Source organism: Mesoplodon bidens, assembly GCF_964165515.1.
Source record: "Mesoplodon bidens genome assembly, chromosome: 3".
Lineage (NCBI taxonomy): Eukaryota > Metazoa > Chordata > Mammalia > Artiodactyla > Ziphiidae > Mesoplodon > Mesoplodon bidens.
Genome location: NC_138178.1, coordinates 339,538 through 360,804, shown reverse-complemented (window position 1 = coordinate 360,804; position 21,267 = coordinate 339,538). Strand labels below are relative to the sequence as shown.

General features: G+C 41.8%; 1 protein-coding gene across 1 annotated transcript in view; it reads left to right on the top strand.

Moving 5' to 3' along the window:
* Positions 1-16,716, top strand: part of MKX (mohawk homeobox) — a gene marked incomplete at its 5' end in the record, with an annotated part of 58,596 nt that extends 41,880 nt beyond the window's left edge. The window contains 2 exons of the mRNA XM_081229167.1: positions 16,328-16,361; positions 16,467-16,716. Coding sequence (XP_081085293.1) covers positions 16,328-16,361; positions 16,467-16,653 — 221 coding nt within the window. The 3' untranslated portion in view covers positions 16,654-16,716. The remainder of the gene's footprint in view (positions 1-16,327; positions 16,362-16,466) is intronic.
* Positions 16,717-21,267: the final 4,551 nt, after the last annotated feature.

Below are 21,267 nucleotides of genomic sequence, written 5' to 3'. Positions count from 1 at the left end.
AATAATTCATCTTTCAAGACTTTGGTATTTGACACTTTTTTTAATCACATGCTGGATATTAGCCAGCATATGGGAAGATACTTAGATCTATGTGCTAAAACATTATTCATGTAAGACCCATCCATATTTAGTTATTTGTATACCTCTTTTACCTATATGCTGATCGATTTCCATGTTACAATGAATACTTTGAGGAGATAATATCACAGTGTTTCTAAATACCTTGCTATGTAATGCGGCCACGCTGAGTCCTTTCTGTTCAGGGCGACGTCCTGCATCCCTGAGCACATCAGCATCCACATTCGAAGGCCCTCAAAGCACTTCCTACTCTCAGCGTGTCACCGTCAGACTCCCGAAGGCCGTGCCCTCCAAGCTGAAACGTGCTCTCCCTCCTTCCTTCCGGACTCAGAGAATCCCCACCCACCCAGTCACTGGAGGCAGACCCAGAGGCGGTAGAGGCTCCGGCCTCGTGCTCCCAGACCCCATCTACCCTTCAGCAGGGCTGCCCCCGAGCGAGCGTCCTCACTGCTGCGTCCTCCATCCCCACTCCTCTCCTGAGTTCCTGCCTTGATCTCACCTTCCACGAAGGCAAGGGGGATGGTTCTGAAATCCATGTCCGATCACGTCACTGTTACACATCCTTTCAGGGTGGCACTCACCTTCCTCCTCCTGGCACCCAAACCCAGGAACCCCGCAGCACCCGGCCTTTGCTGATCTCCCACCTGCCCCTTCGCACGCCTCATTCGTTTCAGCTGCACAGAAAGATGTGACACAGAGGTCAGGTGCCGGCATCGCCCTGCCATTTCATACAGCTTGCCCCTTCACCTGGAACACTGCTCCCCATCTTCGCCTCAGTGGCCCCCACTCATCTGTACCTTGGCCGGTGCTTTCCCGTCTTTACTGTGTCCTGGTGCTCAGATGGTGGTGACGCTGGCTGGGTGCAGGCATGAATGGAGGAGGGTGCTTGCTGGACGCACCTGCCCACGTCCTCTTCTCTGCCGCCCCAGAGGGTGCCACCTCAGAGCTCCACTCAGGGCCCCCAGAGCACTAGTCACACTGAGCCCTTGTCATTTACTCAGTGAGTTGCTTGGGGTGAGACCCACCTGTAATTCGTACAGTATGTCCCCTGCATACGAACCTTCAAGTCGCGAGCTTTCAAAGATGCGAACGTGTGTTCACGTGTCCGGTCACATGAGTTAGTTGTCACGTGCGTGCATCCTCTGCAAGTGGTCGTGCTTTTGTGTACTTCACTGTACAGGACTGTGTAGACCACAGTAGTGCAGTATCTTTATTTCAAGCCCAGGTTGGCTGGAAGCAAGTGTAAAAGCAGCAGTGATGTAGCTGGTACTGCTAAGACGTGGCGACGGTGATGTAGCTGGTACTGCTAAGACGTGGCGGCGGTGATGTAGCTGGTACTGCTAAGACGTGGCGGCGGTGATGTAGCTGGTACTGCTAAGACGTGGCGGCGGTGATGTAGCTGGTACTGCTAAGACGTGGCGGCGGTGATGTAGCTGGTACTGCTAAGACGTGGCGGCGGTGATGTAGCTGGCGTCTCCTGTTGCTGACGATCTGCTTCAGCTCCACCATCTCCCACCTGCTCTCCCTCCTCCAGTCAGTAAGTCTTCTGTCCTGTTCACTCAATGCCAGCCCCTGGATGCCAGCTGTTGTACTGGACTACTGTCCTTTTCAAGGGACTGTACAGTAAGATTAAAATGTTTTATTTGTTTGTTTGATTTTTATGGGTTGTGTGAGAAGTATTATAAACCTATTACAGCACAGTACCGTAGAGCCGACTGTGTTAGTTGGGCACCGAGGCTAACTTCGTTGGACTTAACAAACGTGCTCTCGAAACAGAACTTTATCGTGTGTAGGGGACTTACTGTATTTCTAGGGCCTATCACAGTGCCTGACATTTAGAGTGCGTTCAGTAAATGTTTGCTGGACCAACCAATGAACTTGTAAAGCGGTAAATGAAGACACCATGGAGAAGAGCCCATTCTATTGCACTTAAAATTAAAAGATTGGGCTTCTAGTATCAGCCCTATTGTTTAGTAAGTTTAGCCTCGGACCTGTCAGTCAGCTTTTCTGGGTCTCAGTTGTAAAATGGGGAAAATGATATAAGTGTGCACAAAAAGGAAATGAGATTAATTGCACATTTATGACTTGCAAAATGCTTGATAGATATTGTTGTCACCACTGTGAATTGTGATAAGTTGACCTGGACCTTAATTATGCCCCCAAAAGCTGGGGGGGGAGGGTAAAATGCTGTGTACAAAGTGTAATTTTCCATTTGATACTCAAAAAATTTTGGTTTTCACTTGGATAAGTTCAGCTTCACTGTAGCGTTGTTATCCATTCTCTATGAGAGCACCAGGCATCCAAAGATGGCACAAAAATTCCAAGGGAAGTTGAGTATGTCTCCCATTCTGCTGTGCAGTGGGAAGAACTTTTTAATAAATGTTGGTCTCTTTGTAAGATGTTGGGAGTACTGAAATGACCCATATATTCTTACTCCGATTTAAGGATACCAAGTACAGCTGCTTAGGATAAAGCAGTGATACAATTAAGGTCTTTTAGGTGATGTACGTTTTAAGTAGTTCTTTTTTTCCTTGTGGAATTGTATCAGTCAGTGAGCTCTTCATAGAACTTTTTTAATAACAAAGATTAGAGACCTGTCTTTTAAAAACTGGGCATTTTCCAAAGCTGTTTCCCCAGATCCAAATGCCATATTCTATCTTGAGTAAAGATCTTCACAATTTCAAACTTTCTCTGAGCAATTAAGAGTAAACACGCTAGCATACCTATATGATTGCGTGGATAACACATGCAAGCTGCCAGTCCAATAACAGCTACGTGCGCCAACCCCAAAAATGAGCAGCAAAAGACCAGTTGCTGACATAATCCTGGAATTTGCCTTGGTATGCGCGTTCTCACTCTCATCGAGGACTCCATTCTAATGTTTTGCATATTATGGCTACTAAGCAACTTAAGTGACCTTCTCCAAAATCCGTTGCAAAACTGAAGTCTCCATAATATGCAGTCTTGCCCTTTGGGGAATTTTCCACGCTAGAGTGTCAGAGACATAACATGCCTGCCCGTGACCCAGGGGAGACAACTCAAATAAAAGAACTATTTTGAATTGTTGTGTTATTCATTATCTGTTCCATTTCAGGGTAAATCTTCAACATTGCATCCTAGTTTGCTGCCACTACAAAAAGAGTTTGCAATTGTGGAATAATTATAGCCGCTCTTTATTGAGAATTCCTGGCTGCCTGGTGTTTTGCAGTGATTATTACTAATTTCTGCAACAGTCTTCATTGTTCCGTATTTTGTGTCTATTTTACAGATGAGAAAAAAAAATGAGACGCAGAGATATTAACCGACTTTCCCCAAACCACATGCTAGTAAGCAGCGGTGCTGGGATTCAGACCCCCGAGCTCTCTGGTTCCAGATCTACTCTCTTCCCATTGCACGTTACTGTTGCAGGGGAGAGTGTGATTAAGTGGATTCCACCCCTCACAGTTCACACTGATTAGCAGTGAACAGGTGCACTCAATTTCTCAATTCAAGATAAACCAAAAAAGGGCACTAATCCCATTAAAAGCAGCTGTAGGAATTTGAGTAACTAATTGGGTTATTCTCTTTCTCTGTCTTAAAGACTGCTAACATTAGCATGGAATTTCCATTTGAATAATTTTTCAATTAATCATAAACTGGGACTCCCATTTCTCAAGCAGCCTTTTGACAGATGCTTTCAACACTTGCCCCACACAACTCCCATTATCTCCTTTTTTTTTTCTCCAGTATAAAAATAATCATCTTTTTTTCATTTCTGGGCCCACTTTCTGCTTTTCCTAGCCCTGCTAATTATTTTTATGATGATGACGATTACTCGTGAATAATTAATTCGGTGCATTTTCATCATTACACATCCTTCATTTCTTTATGCTTCTCCAGGGGGTCCTATAAATCAGCACAAATACAGATTCCTTTGCCTTTCACTTTGAAAGAAAGGATTTTTGTGCATCCTTTTGTCCAAGTAAGAATCTATCATCTATTATCCAATAAGCTATCTAATAAAATAACTTTTATTTTTTAATTTTTTTAAATCTCATGATTTTATTTTTTTCTAAGAAGATCATTCAATTTTTAAAATTGAAGTATAGTTGATTTACAGTATTTACGTTAGTTTCAGGTGCACAGCATACTGAGTCAGTATTTGTACAGATTGCACTCCGTTAAAAGTTATTACAAGATAATGGCCACATTCCCTGAGCTGTACGATAGACCCTTGTTGCTTATCTATTTTATACACAGCAGTTTCCCCTGCCCCTCCCTCTCCCCCGGTAACCACTAGTTTGTTCTGTCTGTCTGTGAGTCTGCTTCTGTCTTGCTGTACACATTTGTTTATTTTTTAGATTCCACATATAAGTGATATCATTCAGTATCTGTCTCCTAAAGTAGGCTGAAAATCAGTTGGATAATATATCCAGTTACTTAGAGTTTGGAAAATAAGAGAAATATATTTTCTAAAAAGCCCGACCAACTCCTATTCCCATCTTGTGCTGAAGGCTGTGTGATTAAATGCCTCCCGAGGCCTGAATGGAACAATGGCTCACTTCTTCCGGTGTGTCTGTAACGTCCTGTGTTCAGCTCCCATTGTGGTGGCCCGGGAAGGACGGTTTCTCCTCCCTTGTTCAATAGATGCTTTTAGCTCCCCTGGCTTTGGACCCACTTGCAAACCGTATGCGTAATGAGTGGCTCACTTCTGCTGGCTGTTAACTGGGTGCGTCTAACAGGACAGACCCCTAAAACAACAGAGGATACAGTGAGCAACGCTGTGGCACATCTGTAGTTTCAGGAGCCTTCCCAGCTCTTTAGTTTCTGTGAGTAGCTGTTCTGCCCTTTTTGCGTTCCCCTTCTGAGTGTGGGGAGTCACCACGAGGGAGGGGAGAGACCATATGCCTGCGAGAGCCTGGGAATCTTGCAAGGAATTAGGATTTTCCTGGCTGTCATTACCCAAAGAAGGGGCAAGTTTTTGTGCTTTCATGATGAAAGTATGTAGTTTGTTTACCCTCGAGTGTGAAAGCCAGGCTGTTTTGTGTAGTCCTTTGATTCAAGGCAGTGACTGTGATCTTCACAGTGCTCATTCATCACCTACTTCTGGTTGTCTAGAGAGAATTTAATATTTAAATCACTTTTGAGTATATATAGTATATATCCCATCACCAAACCCAAAAGTGTGACTAAGTGGATCTGGTTGGTCCTACAAATGTAATTTTTGATCCTCTTCTCTGGTTTTGCACAGCTTTCTGCTTTTCCCTGTCTCTCTTTTGTTTAGTTTAAAATTAGTTTACACAACTGATGGCTAAAATATATTTCTCTCTGAAGTCATCAGAAAGTATGTGAAAGGGTAGAAAATATCAGGAATTACGGAGGATTGCTTTTAGTCCAAAAATAATATTGGATTCATTGTCCATTTCTCTAAATCAGTCATTTTTAATGATTAAAACAAATATGTTTCCTCTTTTATTTTTGAGGGATCTTATTTACTTTTAAAACAGGCTATGACATTTACAGGGCGTTATGTATGGCAGCTGCTTGGCATTTAAATATATTTAAGTCATGCAAACATGCCATTCTTCTGCATTTAAATTTCCATGAAATGGCTTTACGAGAACTTTTCTGTATGCTATACTCATTCTTCTTTCTGATAGTCATCAAGCTCTGGTATTTTTTCTTTTTATCTAAGACCCTAAGAGTGTTTGCTCTTTCTTTCTTTAGTTTCTTTGCTTCATGTTTAAGTACTGTATTTTTACTATCTTGTGATAGAAACACCCCTCCTGAAGACTGCATTGCTTAAGGCTGTAGCGTGGAGCCTATGTGTCTAATTTGGGTCGTCGGTGGCGGGTGGTGGTCCCAGCACAGGAGGGACCCACGTGCTCTGCAGGAAGAAGGGGCTCAGCTCACCCTCCAGCAGACACGGCCGAGGGTCGTTCCTAGTTCTCAGCCTGTCCCTGGACCTCTGGGTGGCTTCGAGGTGATGACCATTAGCACTTTGATCCTGTTCAGCCCTTTGGTCCCAGATGCTCTGCCATTTCTGCTCTTGTTCAAAAGCAAAGCCACCAGCAGGCCTAGACAGGACCCTGTCACTGCTCAGTTCAGCATCCTGACCACTGAGCTCTACTGTAGTGATTTTGGTCCTGGGGGTGACCACGTTGTCTGCATGGTGGTTCTGTTCCCCTATCCCTGTTCCTCTTTAGAGATCATCTAGCTCCAGGTACCTCTCAGGGCTGCTTTAAAAATAACAGATTAAAAATAACCAAAAACTGTTTGTAAACCTCATCACAATGTATAATAACACCACGCTCTGTTCTTTTTGAGGCAGGCCTGAACAAAATATTCTTCTAAGGGCAGCAGGAACTAAGTTTACTTGAGTTTATAAAAGCTTTTCATCCTACCCTAGAAAGAAAAAAAAATCCACATTAGGTTGAATAATTACTTTTTGATGACCCCCATCTGGATTACTGTTTCCCAAAGGAAAATTTAAAAAAATATAAGACTCCCAAAAATAAAAGTCCCCACCATCACAGCAATATAGAGCTGGGCCTATGTGTTTATTTTCAAAACAGAAAACACAGATCTTATAACAGTCTGTTATTGCCATAGCTGTTCCAGTTAGAAGAGAATGAGGGTGATTTGATTATCCTGAAGTATTGTGTAATATATTACAATGAAAATCTTGGGTCCCTTTATCCTCCAGCTTGTATTTGTAATGACTCTCCCTGAACTATATACATCACAGCATAGCAAACACTGTAATACCTGGGGAAAGTAATGCAAGTAAACTTTTATTACACCATCCCCCCCCCAAAGAAAAGGCATTTTTTAAGTGGTATTATATTCATGTTTAAGCAAAAATAGACAAAAGCATTTTGAACCTAGAGTCACCCATTTCTGAATGGCATTTTCCTAATACAAATGTTATATCTGCTACTGATACGAAGGTAGAATCAGGAACTTGGTTCATTAAACGCAGCCCCGACGGATCCTACTGAGCCATAGGACCCTCGGCACCCCCAAGGGACCTGGGGTGGCCCCCTCAGCTGGTAAAGGTCGACTGACAGCTTCACTTCACTCAGGAAGTCGTGACACCGAAGCCCTTCCTGTGCACCAGGCTCTGTTCCACGAGCTTTACACTGGGCACCTCATTTAATCCTCACCGCAAGCCCGGGAAGGAGGGGTTACTGTTATCCCTGTTTTATAGGTGAACCTGAGACGCGGCGCACATAAATGACTCACCGACGCCCTGTTCCTAGTGAAACCGCCAGCTATTTTCTTATGGTCCTAAGATACATCCTGTGCCTTAGAGAAATTATTGTACAAAAAGGTGGGTTTGATCTATGAAATGTTTTTGTTTTCTCCCCAAATAGATCAACTTGTTAGGTGAAAGCAACTTATCCCCTACTCTCTTCTAGAAATTTCTTGTATCCTACATTTAGGTGATAGCAGGGAAATAGGATCTATATACCACTGGAATTTAATGAATGGTTTGGGGTGTAGATTCCTAGTGATTACCTGGTCTTCTCTTGGTCAGATCGGGTCATCAGAAGACTTCTAGACTAGGGACACTCGGACCCATAGCCACAGCCCAGGCCTGCAAGGCCTTCTTCCTCATCTTTATGCCTCTCCCTGCTTTTCAGCTTCTCCCACCTTCAACACCATGAACAAAGATCTTCCCAATTTTCATTTGAAAGTCCTTCCCCACCCTAGTTTAGACGTTAAATGACTGTTTCTGAAATTAAAAGCAGAAAATCACAGAACCTTTAAATGTAGAAATGTGTGAACATAGAACACTGACATGCCAAGTATAATTTTAACATTTTAAGTGTATTAGGAGCATCAGAATGTATCTGAAATGTAGGAGAAGGACTGGTAATACTGTTCATCTTATGTCTAAAATCTGCTTCTTTTCTATTAATAAGTACAGCAGATGAACTGTGAGTAGAGAACTGTCACTTGCACCTCTTCTGAAAGATCCAAGGGGTTGGCGAACGTCACCTCTCTTGTTGTGTCATTTCTGGTGTTAATGCGTTCAGACAGGTTTAACAGCAAGATCTCCTAGTCTGAAGTGTCATTTCTGGTAATTTAAGGAATTTGAAAAGCATGGCCATAATGTGAGCCAACTCAAAGATACACTTCAGTTCATATATCAAAGCAAAAGTACTTTTTGATGATTTTTCAGAGATACTGAAGAGCTTGAAAATACATGGGTGGAGCCAGACTTTCCAGCCAGTTTCTAGATTAGAGCAAATGCACATTTTTCCATTTACAAGGCCTTTTTTTGCTGAAGAAAGTCGTATTAGTACGTTGTAACCTAACACTATTCAGCTACATGTTTATTAAACATCAGCCTCCTAGAACTGTGGTGTGGCAGCTATTATGTAGCCCTTGTGCTATTGCACAACTTAGAGGATGAATGTCAGTGTTGGGACACTGGGACAAAATTAAAGTTCAGCTAAGAATCAGAGTAAGACCACCCTGTTTTCAGAACTAGTAGCCCAACTTGCATGTGGAAGGGAGCACTTCTATAAACAATAATGCCCCTTGCAGCACACGGGCACACACAGAAGTTACTTGTGTATAGTTAGGAAGTCATTTTCTGAGACTTTGGCTAGAAACCTAGCTTTCATGGATGAAACATTTGGGGTAACATCTCCAATATTCCCCTTGAGAAAATGCAGTAACAAAATCCATTAGACACTTAAAGTTAGTGGATATTCTTTAATGTGGCTCCAGTATTCTTTGTCTTGGCATGTTATAGTACTCTGGCACAAAGTAGCATCAGAAAAGCCATTTTGTCTTTGAAGATGATAGATTCTGCACAATTAATGCATTAATCTGAGCTCATGGGCTTTGGCCAGAGTTAAAATATTTCATCCTTACATAATGGTTTTCATATTAAACCTCTGAACAATACTATGTTTTCTGATCACTACATTCAGCCCCATATTCTAGATGTAAAAATACAGTGAGAGGAGAGGTTAATTTTTTTTTTTTTTTTTTTTTTTTTGCGGTACACGGGCCTCTCACTGTTGGGGCCTCTCCCGTTGCACAGCACAGGCTCCGGACGCGCAGGCTCAGCGGCCATGGCTCACGGGCCCAGCCGCTCCGCGACATGTGGGATCTTCCCGGACCGGGGCACGAACCCGTGTCCCCTGCATCGGCAGGCGGACTCCCAACCACTGCGCCACCAGGGAAGCCCAATTTTTAGAAATTTTTACAAGGATTTATATAGTTCTTGGTATACATGCTTAAGCTTTCTTCTAAGTGTTTTAGAAAACATGAAATCCTCATAACCTGAGTCTAGTGTGATTAGCCCTGCTTTCTAGGTGAGAAAGTCGGAGCACAGAGTAACTTAGCATTGAGGACCTTTAATATCTTTAGTGGAAAACATGAAAAGTGGAGTTGAGACATTCTAATTGGGTGGTACTCTGCTTATTTGAAAAGTTACATTCAAATTACAGGTCCCACTTCCTGTGCCTTTAGTCCTCCAGTCCAGACTGATGAGGTCAGAATAACTGTGCGTTTTACCAGAACAAAGGTTCAGCTGGGAATTAATAAGGAGCCATCAGCCTCAAGTTTTTTTCCTCTGCATAATCAGAAGAGCCGTAGGAAGGCTCTGGAGCTCCCTGACTGATAGGGAGCCCATCGATACTTAAGAGGTTTAGCCATGGTCATGGGTGCTCCCGAAACAATAAAGATGTTCTGCTGTTGTTACTGGAACTATAACCTATCCTGAACGCTTTGAGGTGTCAGCTACCTCAGTCTTCACTATTGGTCCAGAATAGAGGGGTGTGGTTTCTAATTTTTTTATTTCCTGGGAGGAGGTAGAGAGGAGGATGCGTTGACAGAAAGGCAGCTGACGGTGGGGACCCTGCGGATCCAGGACATCTGGGCACTATTAGCTATAGTGAGAGGCCAGCCCACGTGAGAGGTGGCAGGAAGGAAAAGAATCTTTCTCCAGATGGTGGAAGTCATGGCTGGAGGAAACACTGGCTTAATTTTTGGAAAAGATTTTCTTTAAACTCTGAAATAATTTTGGAAGCCACTCATTCTTTAAGGCCTCAGGATAAATAATTTAACTAGTATATTGCAAAGGGAAAAGAAATACCAGCTCCATCCATGAAGATGAGGCGGGTTTCATTTTATAATTTTCACTCTTCCGAAAGGCTTCCCTAATCCTTCCATGAGCGATAGCCTTGATATTCACCAAGTTTTGGTGCAATCTCTTCCTGTCATGCTGAAGCTTTAAAGTGTAATTCACCTTCAGTCCATGGCACTGGAAAAAGCAGTTTAATCATCAACAGATAAGTGTTACAGGTTGTTGGGTAGGTTTTTTTTTCCTTCCTTTTTGAGCAAAATCACTTGGGATGATTTATCTTTACTTATTCAAAAGCTCTAACTACCCCCAAAGAGAGGATAACCACAGACATTTCCCCTAAAGTGATGCAGCAACAGCTGTCTAGCAGGTACTTAGCAGTAATTCAGTCCTGGCGATGCAAAAGTGATTTTAGGGATATCAAATCTATTAAAATGTCTCTCTCATTTAAAGTCTGAGGATGAGCTCAACGGAGCTTTAGATTTCCTATTCTGTGATTTGGACTGGTTTTTTTTTTTTTTTTTTTTTTTTTTTTTTTTTTTTTTTTTTTTTTTTTTTTTTTTTTTTGCGGTATGTGGGCCTCTCACTGTTGTGGCCTCTCCCATTGCGGAGCACAGGCTCCGGACGCACAGGCCCAGCGGCCATGGCTCACGGGCCCAGCCGCTCCGCGGCATGTGGGATCTTCCCAGACCGGGGCACGAACCCGTTTCCCCTGCATCGGCAGGCGGACTCTCAACCACTGCTCCACCAGGGAAGCCCTGGACTGGTTTTTTGATGTTACAGATTGAATAATAAGGAGGAAAAAAAGTCATTTTTTGTATCTCTATGGTCTAAAATACTAGCAAAAGGTATAGAAAAGGTGTTTAATAGGTTTTTAATAGGCTTTCTATGTAAATAATGCATTAGACCTTGCCATGGTCTTTGAAGGTGGCTTTATCAACTGAGATTGCTTAAATGATGAAATGCTAGTAATTGTTGTTTTAAAGATAACCCCTTCTTGTAACATTCGAGACTCTCAAAATTCAAGTTTAAACCGGGCGAAGCTGGATTTTGAATTCTTTCAAGCTGTTTCTTTTTCACAGGCGAAAAAACAAGAAACAAAAAAACAAAACAAAAAAAAAAAACATTGCCACATCAGGGGAAGCCAAATGATAGATTATTATCTTATTTGTTAACAAAAGGGTAAGGAAGAAGTAGAAGTTCAGTGAAAAAGCAAGTTCTAAAACGCATACAGGGACTTCCCTGGCGGTCCAGTGGTTAAGACTTCGCCTTGCAATGCAGGGGATGCAGGTTCGATCCCTGGTGGCGAAGCTAAGATCCTACAGGCCTCGCGGCCAAAAAACCAAAACATAAAACAGAAGCAATATTGTAACAAATTCAATAAAGACTTTAAAAATGGTCCACATCAAAAAAAAAAATCTTAAAATAAAACACGTACAAAATGACTCCTTTTTAAAAAATGTATATAAACTTGCTTTGGGAATCGATACATCCAAATATTAATTTGAGTTATCCGTCAGTGCCCTCTATGTTCTCTTTTACACTTTTTCCTGGATTTTCTGCAGCGAACCTGCATGCCTTTCTTATTAGAGAACAACAACAAATGCTATTTTTAAAAGTAAAGAAATGTCCAGCCGCGGTGGAACCAGTGTGTAGGGGTGTGTGAGCCCAGCCCAGATCCAGAGTGTGGGGAAGTAGAGAGAGACGGGGTCGATGCTGTCTGGTGTGAGTTCCTGCAAATCTGGAGCGATCGGTATTTCAGAATATTCAGTGAGGCTTTATATCTACCCGACTCACCAGAGTCTCGTGCTTTATCTCAGTTGTTCCAAGTACGTAAATAGCTCCAGAAACTGGTCTTGTGCGCCAGGGTCTCTCGGGACCCGAGACCAGAAACACTAAAGCCTGGCTGTCCACATCTGCTCTCTGCAGCATCGGCTCCAAAACCGACCAAGTGTGAGAAGGCACATTTGTCAAGCGTCTGGAACTCTCTTTCCATTTTAATTTAGGGAAACATATAATATATGATTTTTAGATTATTTAATTAAAAATACTTGTTTTCTTAATTTTATTTACCTTTCAGTGGTGTGAGTAGTATTTTGTGGAACATTTTAAAACAGGACTTACTGATTAAATTTGAAAACAAATCTCGGTGCAAAAGATTTGACCATATTTTTGTCTCTTTTTATGACTAGAATCATTACCTCAGGAATATATATCAGAATGAATATTTCTCAACTGCATTTCTCAAACGTGAAGGGACACTTTGCCCACAGGGCTTTGTGCTTGCACATCTCGAGTTGCAGTAGAACCGAATTTTCTTTATAATTGTTTCTCTACTTAACTTTATAAGGAAACACATGTCCAAACTGAGGATAGCCCCATTTTAAGTTTCAACATGGTTTGGGTTTTACAGCATCCAAGATTTTCCTAACGACGCATCTCCTTTTTTCATTCCTTTTCTTTTTTGGTCTTAAAACACGCTCTTTTGGCTGGTTCAGTAAGTTGTTCCTGCCAACCAGTTGCTTTTATGATAATTGACAGCGTAGCTGATTTTTGGAACCTTGGGATCTAAAAAGGCATTTTAGCTCAGACGTGGGACCGGCAGAGCCAAGCTACTTGCAGAGTGAGAGACGCAGCTGAGCTGGCCTCGGACCCGGGTCTGTGCCTGGGCAGTAACGGCGGGCGGGCCTCTGCTCAGACCCCTTCCTGCTCCTGTCACGTCCTCTCTTGAGCTACTGGGCGCCACTTCTGGAGGGAGCTGGTGAGAGACCTCCTGTCTGCTGAAGTGGCGTCGAGTGGTGGCCCAGAAACCCACCGCTGCTTAGATACTGACGACTGGCCGAAGAGATACATAATCCTTGAACCAGATAAGTGCCGGTGAGTTTATACGTCCAAGGAAAAGAACACATGACAAAGAACATTTCACATTTAGCACATTTAATAGAATGAGCGGATTGTAAATTGTCTGAGTCCCCGTCAAACGACCTCCATTCTCTAAAGCCGCTGGGGCGTCTCCCCAGATTTCATCTCAGCATCAGGAAGAGAAAACAGTCTCCCCGGATTGCCAGATGCTTATAGTCCTTTGCTTTCTTACAAAAGTAAAAATGTTTCAGAGTAAAAGGGCCCCTGTCTGCTGTCTTCCTTCTGCTGGTGCTTCTGGGAACCGCTGCTCTGCAGGAGGTGGATGCACAGAACCCCAGCGACGCGGGCAGCTTGCCAGCAGTAGCAGCAGAAGCACGCCCTCCCAGCACCAATTTATGTTGTGCACCAAAACCACCCTCGGCATGGAGATGCCCCCAAAGCAGCTTTTGACCCCCCAGTAGTCAGCTTTTGCTTGTTGGTTTGAAATCTTTGACGTCGAACTTCGTTACATGCTGTTTTAACATTTACTACTGACAGAGAAGCAAAGTGTGTCTTCTCTTCATTCCTTTTTATGAAGCCTTTTCTTCTGTTGCTGGGAAAGGAACCTGAATCCATACCAAATGACATTGAACTAAGTGCCCTCTCTGCCTTAGAAATAAATTACAGGATTCATCTTCGCTGCGAGGACATTGTTGAAATTCGTGAAACTAATTAAGAATACCCAAACGGGGAGCGGGGTCTCTGTGTTTACACTTCAAAGGTACTTTCATAGGCACCAAACTGTAAAACACATACACCCCAAGAGTAAGCAGAGTTTTATAACTTCACGGTTGGCCGTAGTAAACTTGTTTCTTGGTAGCAGGATTCTGGCAGGCAGCCACGGGGGGCTGGTGCTCACAGCGTCTGGCCGGCCACAGGGATGCAGAACATCCTAGTTCACACTTCACCTTAAACAAGCTCTTCTGGACGTTCCCAGGGACCTACGTGTCTTCCTTCCACCTACAGAGTCGGCAGCCACAGGCTTCCTTCCTGTTGTCTGCACTCTGTTGACCATCCAGGTGGGGAATCGGATGCTGGTCCCCTGTGTACATGCGAGACAGCTTCGTTCGTAAGCCAGAGCATCAGTTACATGGTCTTTTCTAAATTATGTTTTGTTATTTCCCTAATGTTATTTAACCTTCATGGAACTTATTCTGCTTTTGCCAAGTCTTTCCATTGGATAAATATCTCCATAACCTATTGCTTCACTTTGGCAACAGAATTGTTGCAATTTGTGGGCAAAATTGAGCAAAGGCCTAACTCATTTTTTTTTTTTCTCTCTGTAAAATGTCCAATATTGTTAGCTTTTCTTGTCCTAAACAAAGGCACTGACTTACTCTCTGTTCTGGTAGTGCCTTGTATCTGTCATTTTTGAGCAAAGATTTGCAGTTAATAGCACCAAACGGAGAAAGACTTGACAGACAGCAGAGACACTAATGCTGAATAAGCTAAGACACAAAGTTCTTGGAATTGTGCCCACATGTAGGACGTGATCTGTAAACTAGGATTATGAGGGTTCTGTGAATTCAAAGTTGTCATTCTTTTTCTTCTGTTTACATAAGCAATATTATAATTCCAAAATTATCAAGCAGCAGAGGTGTAGCTAACCATCCAGGCCTACCTCGTAGGGGCCAAAAGATCCAGAGGCTAGCAGGGCTCCAGAGGGTGACCAGTGACTCAGGAATCCAGTTATTTTTCCAAAGATCCCTGAAACGAAAGGAGACCAAAGGGACTAACGTTTATTGTTCCATTTGGGGCCAGACACACTTCATCTCATTTACTTTTCGTAACAACCTTGCCATTTATTCACTACGCACTTTTGTTGTGTTTGCTCGTCTTCTTCGGCGGGGTAGGTAGGGTGGCCCTGAGTGAAGGGCTGTGCAAAGAGCTCACAGTGACCGTTCCCATCTCCCGGTCTACACTGCCTGGCCTGACGCGGGGTGTGTTAACAGCTTTCCATGATTCTTTTCATCCATCGAGGGCATCAAGGTTTAGCTGCCTTGTCGACACGGTCGCGTCCCTGGGAAATGTCGCCCTGGTTGGACTGTATTATGATCATGTCCCTGACCAACCCCCCCCAAGTCTCTCCGAGTTCCACGACCCTCTGGGGGCCCAGGGCTGGAGATCAGGCTGCACCACGGCAAACTAGCTCTGAGCACTGCCGGGGAGTTAGGGGAGGAGAACAAAGGGAGAGAACTGAGGGCAGGAAAAGCCAGCTTTCCACAGGCCGTGGAGCTCAAAGATGCTGTGAGCAAACTCCCTGTTCCTCGTGCTTCTTGTATGGGGTGCAGGGCTTCGTTCTGTAGGTTCTCAATGGTGTTTGTTGCTGTTGATGGTGGTGCTGGTGGTGGAGGTTTAGCCGCTGTGTTTCTGGTGTCTCTCAGGCTGCTGGGAGCTCCAGCCCCACTCTGTGCTCTGACCTCCCGTGCCATGCCACTGCCCCTCTTTCCCTCCAGCAGGTCTGTTTTTGTGTTCCTGATACCTTGTTCTTTTGGCCAGAGGAGCTCCCCCAGAGAGGGTTAATCCAGATCAAGAACCCATTTCGTCTTCCTTTATAAGGTGTGGTTTTGATAGACATTCGTGCTCTGAGTGAAGCAGCAAGCCTGACTTTCATGTCCTGCAGGATGAGGGGTCCGTGCGGAGCTCACAGACCAGTGCCTGCTCATTCCAATCCGCCAGGAATCCTGCGTTGCTGTCAGCACTGGGTCTGTTATTCATCGGCTGACTCGCCAGAGGGGACTATCTGCCAGTCCTTTTTCTGAGATGAAGGTTTGATTTCCATGAAATCATAGACTGCCGAGCCACAGGCACCCTGAAGATCATCTAGGAACCCCTTTATTTTATAGTTCGGGAGGCCGTACCCCAGACCTCATGCAGCATCACGATCTGCCCAAAGGCACACGGCCGGCGAGCAGTGGGGTGAGACCAGAAGAAGCTGCCCCGGAACAGTCAGCACTCTTTCCCTGTGCCATCGCCCTTCTCACCAAAATGCCCAATCAGTGTCTCAGAACAAATTAACCTCAGATGTTAGTATGTTTATGAGATCCACTTTTTATTCTTTATTACCTATTCTCATCTTATTCCTGCTTCTTTGCAAAGAGACTTTTTTTCACACCTTCGTTGTAAAAAAAAAAAAAAAAAGTGTAATCAATTTTCAACATGTTTCCTGACGAACTTTCATTCCTTGTAATTAATGATGAAAGGCCTGAGATTCAAAAAGATAGCAAAAAAGAAAAGTAATCAAATTTTTGCTTTTCTTTACAGACACTCTGGAAAATAGATCCAGTAAGGGTGACAGGTGAGCGGTATGTTTTTATTTGCCATTTGTGCTTTTCAGTGGTGGTCTTCTCTACGTACGCTGCAGTGAGTTTGATCATTTTCTTTCTGTTCTGCTTAAATCTAGTGCAGCTAATAGAAAGGGACCGAGCAAGGACGACACGTACTGGAAGGAGATCAATGCAGCCATGGCCTTAACAAATCTCGCACAGGGAAAAGACAAGCTGCAGGGGACCACCAGCTGCATTATCCAGAAGTCGTCCCACATTGCAGAAGTGAAGACAGTCAAAGTGCCCCTGGTTCAGCAGTTTTAAGAGTTTGTCACTTTTCAGATCGATGGCTGGCTATTCTTCGCATCAGTGTTTTTTCATAAACCCTCACCCTAGGAGCTGGAGCAGGAGTGAAAATGACTCCTTTTCAAACCTCTTCCTATTTTTAATCATCCTAAATACATCATTTAGTTGCTTCTATAAAAGACGTATAAATTATAAGACCTCACTTTAATCAAAAATATTAACTTATTTTATGTTACTCCAAGTATGCATAAAATGTCTGCATTGCTATTACAGTAAGTGCCTTGCTTTCCCGAAAATAAGCTGCAACGTGGGCATAGTAGAGCAGCTGTGCCTCAAAATGACAACACCACAATGCTCATGAGACTGTGAGTGCCATTCCAGATGGACCTACCCACGCCAGGACTGAAACCATAATTGCTGAAAGCCCTTGAAATGTATTCACTAATTCACATGTTAAAACTTGCAAATCTGTTCAGCCCAAATGAAATGTTCCTTTAAAAAAAAAATTCTGAAGTATTTAAAATTGTTCAGTGTGCTTTGCAGAGGGACAGTGAGAATTTTATGCACGTATCTTGCCTGCATATCTGGTTGGTTACAAACTTCCAAAATAAAAGGTTTGGGGATCACATAATGTGTACATTCAAGAAAAATGGTAATGAATGTGATCAGAAAAGAAGTTTTTAAGCACTGCTGGAAAACACCACAATGCTCTTCAGAATTGATTTGGATTTTCTTTTTCTCAAGTTTTGCCGAAGTTTTCAAAAAGTTTATTATCTAAATAACTCGAAATGTTCCCGTATAAAACTAAAACTATAGTTTAGGTTTAAAAACATAATCCTGTTTGCATTAGAGTTCAGTGTTTTTTGTAATGGAAACTGTTTTTCATATGGAATAGCTAAAAACCTCTTATTTGGTCCATTTCAAATTACAGTTGCTGATGGACAACTTATATTGCATTGAGAACAAGGTAATAAAAGAAATGTATCTCGATGTGAATATACATATACACACAAAATTGATTTTTAAATTTAAAACATATGGGAAACAAAACATTGAACAGTCTCTGAATTTTGCCAAATAGGACATTAAGGTGAAATCATGTGTTAAAAGAAAGAACATTTGGTTTCTAAATTAGACTATCATGGAGTGAGAATAATCAATATCAAGAAAGATCTTTTTCAATCAAACGTTAATATTCTAATCAGCTTGGGGAGGCTTGAAATTTGAATAAACAGTAGGGATGCCAAATATAACAGAATATTTGTGCTCAGAGAAGTAAAAAGGATTTGTCTCTTTTATGGTGGGATGTTTTTTCTGAGTATGTAACCTATTTTATATATATTTTTTAAAACTGGAAAGCGTTTTTGTGAGTGTGAATGACAGCCAACAGTGCAGCCACGTGGTGACATTTTTCTTTATTTTGCAAAATGCTTTTAAAACCAGAGGCTGCTCTAGTTGACATATGGACAGTATCAGTCTTGATATACATTGTAGGACACTTTTTCATGTAACATAACATTTGGGGATTGGGTTTATTTAGTGTAATGAAAATAATTTGATATTAAAATATTTTGTACATATATATATTTTTACTTTGTTTTCTAAATTGCTGTTTGCAGTAAGAGTAAGTGCAAAGCAAGATATGTAAGTTATGACTGTATGATCAGATGAAGTATGAGTTCTTCTGGTTTACAAGATCCTTAAATAGTTACAGATCCATGATAAAACTTTGGAATCTTTATAAAACAATTTTTCGAAAATGTGATCATGTCAGTGAAAACTATGGACAAGTACTTCACTCTTTTTCATACTATTATAAGTTATTCTGGTATTAAATATTTTAATAAAATTGTTTTTGTTTTTACATATTTCAGCTAGATGAATGGATGCTGGTTGTTTTTTTACGTGAATTAGTCATAATTCATTTTTACCATCTTTTCAAAAAGAATCAACAAATTTGTTCTATGTTATAAACCATGGATGACAAGCCAGTATAGGACAGCTCTTCACATGATTTTTTTTAAATACCAAAGCTTGGAGTCTGGCCTATAAATACATCAAGGCGATTTGATAATTAGCACATCCTGGCATAATAGCCCCAATTGCAATTACTTTTACTTTATTTTTTCTTTTGCTGCTTTTCACATTTTCTGGAAATCAAAGTCTCCCCGATCCTTTAAAAGCATCTTCAACAATGCTGAGTCAGCTGCTGAGACTCTAACTCATAATTTATGTTGTAGAGAAATAGAATTACCTCTATTCTTTGTTTTGCCATATGTAATCATTTTAATAAATTTAATAACTGCCAGGAGTTCTTGACAGATTTAAAATAAAAGTTAATTTCTACACCTCAATGATCTTATGAATTTTGTTTTCCTTTGAGAGTTGACCAGGTGGAAAGACCAGTAGAACAGAAGGGTCCATTATATGCCGTAATTCTCCTTAGGTTGGTCAGGGATATGATATCGGGGCACTGCATTTGTATTAGGGTTGAATTTCATCACCTTAGACCACCAACACACCCTTTAAGAGCCGAGGAAAAGTATGATGCTAACTGTTAAAATACATAACTTTAGAATGAACATTTTCATTAAAAACCTTCTTCCAGTAGCTAATACAATACGCATTATTACCGGGTGCTGTGCACTGGAGAGAACCTTGGCTTTGAGGCTAAACAGATGTATGTTTGCATCCCAGCTCTGCCACTCACTACCGTAGGGTCCAGACTCAGTCACTCTCAGCTTCAGTTTCTTTATCTGCAAAGTGAGAGTAATGAGTTATACCCTGTACACTTTGCTGCAGGGTTCAGAGATAATATACAATATATAAAGTGCCTACCACAGTGCTTGGCATTTAATAGGTGCTCAATAAATGGAAGGTATTATCACATAATTTTAATTCCCTTATATAGGGTTTATGTGCAAGAAAGTAGAAATATAAATGGAATATGAGATGTGGGTAGTTTAATAAAGAGCCTTGAGAAAGGAAAGCTGTCTGACTTGAAAGATTGCAGTGAAATGGTAAAAGTTGGTATCAGAATTGGAACTTCAAGAAAGATCATTTTATTGTCATTAGTTTGAAATTCCTGGAGAAAAGCTTAAAGTAGAACACAGGTAGGGAAGAACAGACATGCCCATAGAAAACGCAGCGTGTGCAATGCCTTCATTACGAACAGCAAGAATTGCTTTCCCCTCTTTTTGTCCTGCTTGATCCTGTTCAAGATGACTAAGAACTCAAGCTGCTGTCTGTACTCTCTGCCTGCTCCAAGTAGCAATGTTTAGCAAACAGTGGCAACAGCCACGGTCTGCTTTTAAACTCATCCAGCTCGAAGGCATAACATCATGCAAATAAACACAGAAAATAAGAGCAAGCTGCGCAGACTCTTCCGTCTGGGGCCGCTTAGGTCGACCATGCCTTGGAAGGCAGTGTGGGGTGGTGGTAGAACTTGGGCCCGCGCAACCTGGCTTTGCCTCTTCACTTCTGAGTGACTTTGGGGACTAAGCATAAGCCTTCTGTACCCAGTGCTTGCATCTATAAAATTTGATCTATGAAATTTACCTACTCCAAAGGTCTGTTATGAGGATTAAGTAAGACAGTGGATAGAAAAGTGCTTTGCAAACTGCAAGGTACTGTACAAATGTTAACGATTATTAATGAGTTCCAGATGACTCTGAAAGGCCTAATATCCCATAATTTTTGGCAGAATAAATTGTGGTTTCCATGAAGCATATAGGACCCCTAGATTTTGAAAAGACTTGTTATGTTCCACCATCTTTGGGCCTTCTTGAGTACAGAGTCTTTTGGTCCTGTGCTTCTTTATAACAGTTATGATCAGAATTAGGTCATTGATTGTCACACTGCTGGGATAGAGTCCTGACTTCACTGCTTCCTAGCTTTGAGACCCATCCTAGAGATGAACTAAAAATTTGGTTTGGGAGGTGTGTGCATTGGCCATAATAAACTTTTTTTTTAAGGTGAGAAAAAGATTTCTGAGTTTGGAAAAACAAGCTGATGTGTTGTTACATCTTTACACAAATGACTCCATGGAAATTCATCCCATGTAAAGATTGTCTCAATAAGCCTCTGAAACAAATCTCAGCCCAAATTTCCAGTTTCTGGAAACTTGATCTGCAGTGAACCTGATTCATGACTTCTAAACAAAAATTTTTTATTCATGTTTTCAAACATTATAAATGTAGCTTGTGCTAGCTGTAGAGACATTGAAGCAGTATAGAGGGAAACAGATAAAAAGCCCCATGCCCTATCTCTCCACGATCCCAATCCCACACCCCAAAGATAACCATGGTTCACAACGTCTTGTGTGTGCTTCCAGAAACTCTATGTACATACAACCTTGTGCTTTTTCATCTTGTACTTGGTACTATATTCCTACTGCTTTGCAACATTTTTTACACTCCATCCTGTGTGTGTATACATATACAGTATATATACATATATACTATATGTAGCTTTCCTTATTTTAAATGAATGCATAGGATTTTGGTTTCAGGTTATTAAATTTATCCAACAAATACCCCTATGGACTTAAGAGTTATTTCCAATTTTTAGTTATTATAAACTAGTGCTATTCCAAGTGCTGTTTCACATCGAGATAAGGAGCTTTCATCAAAA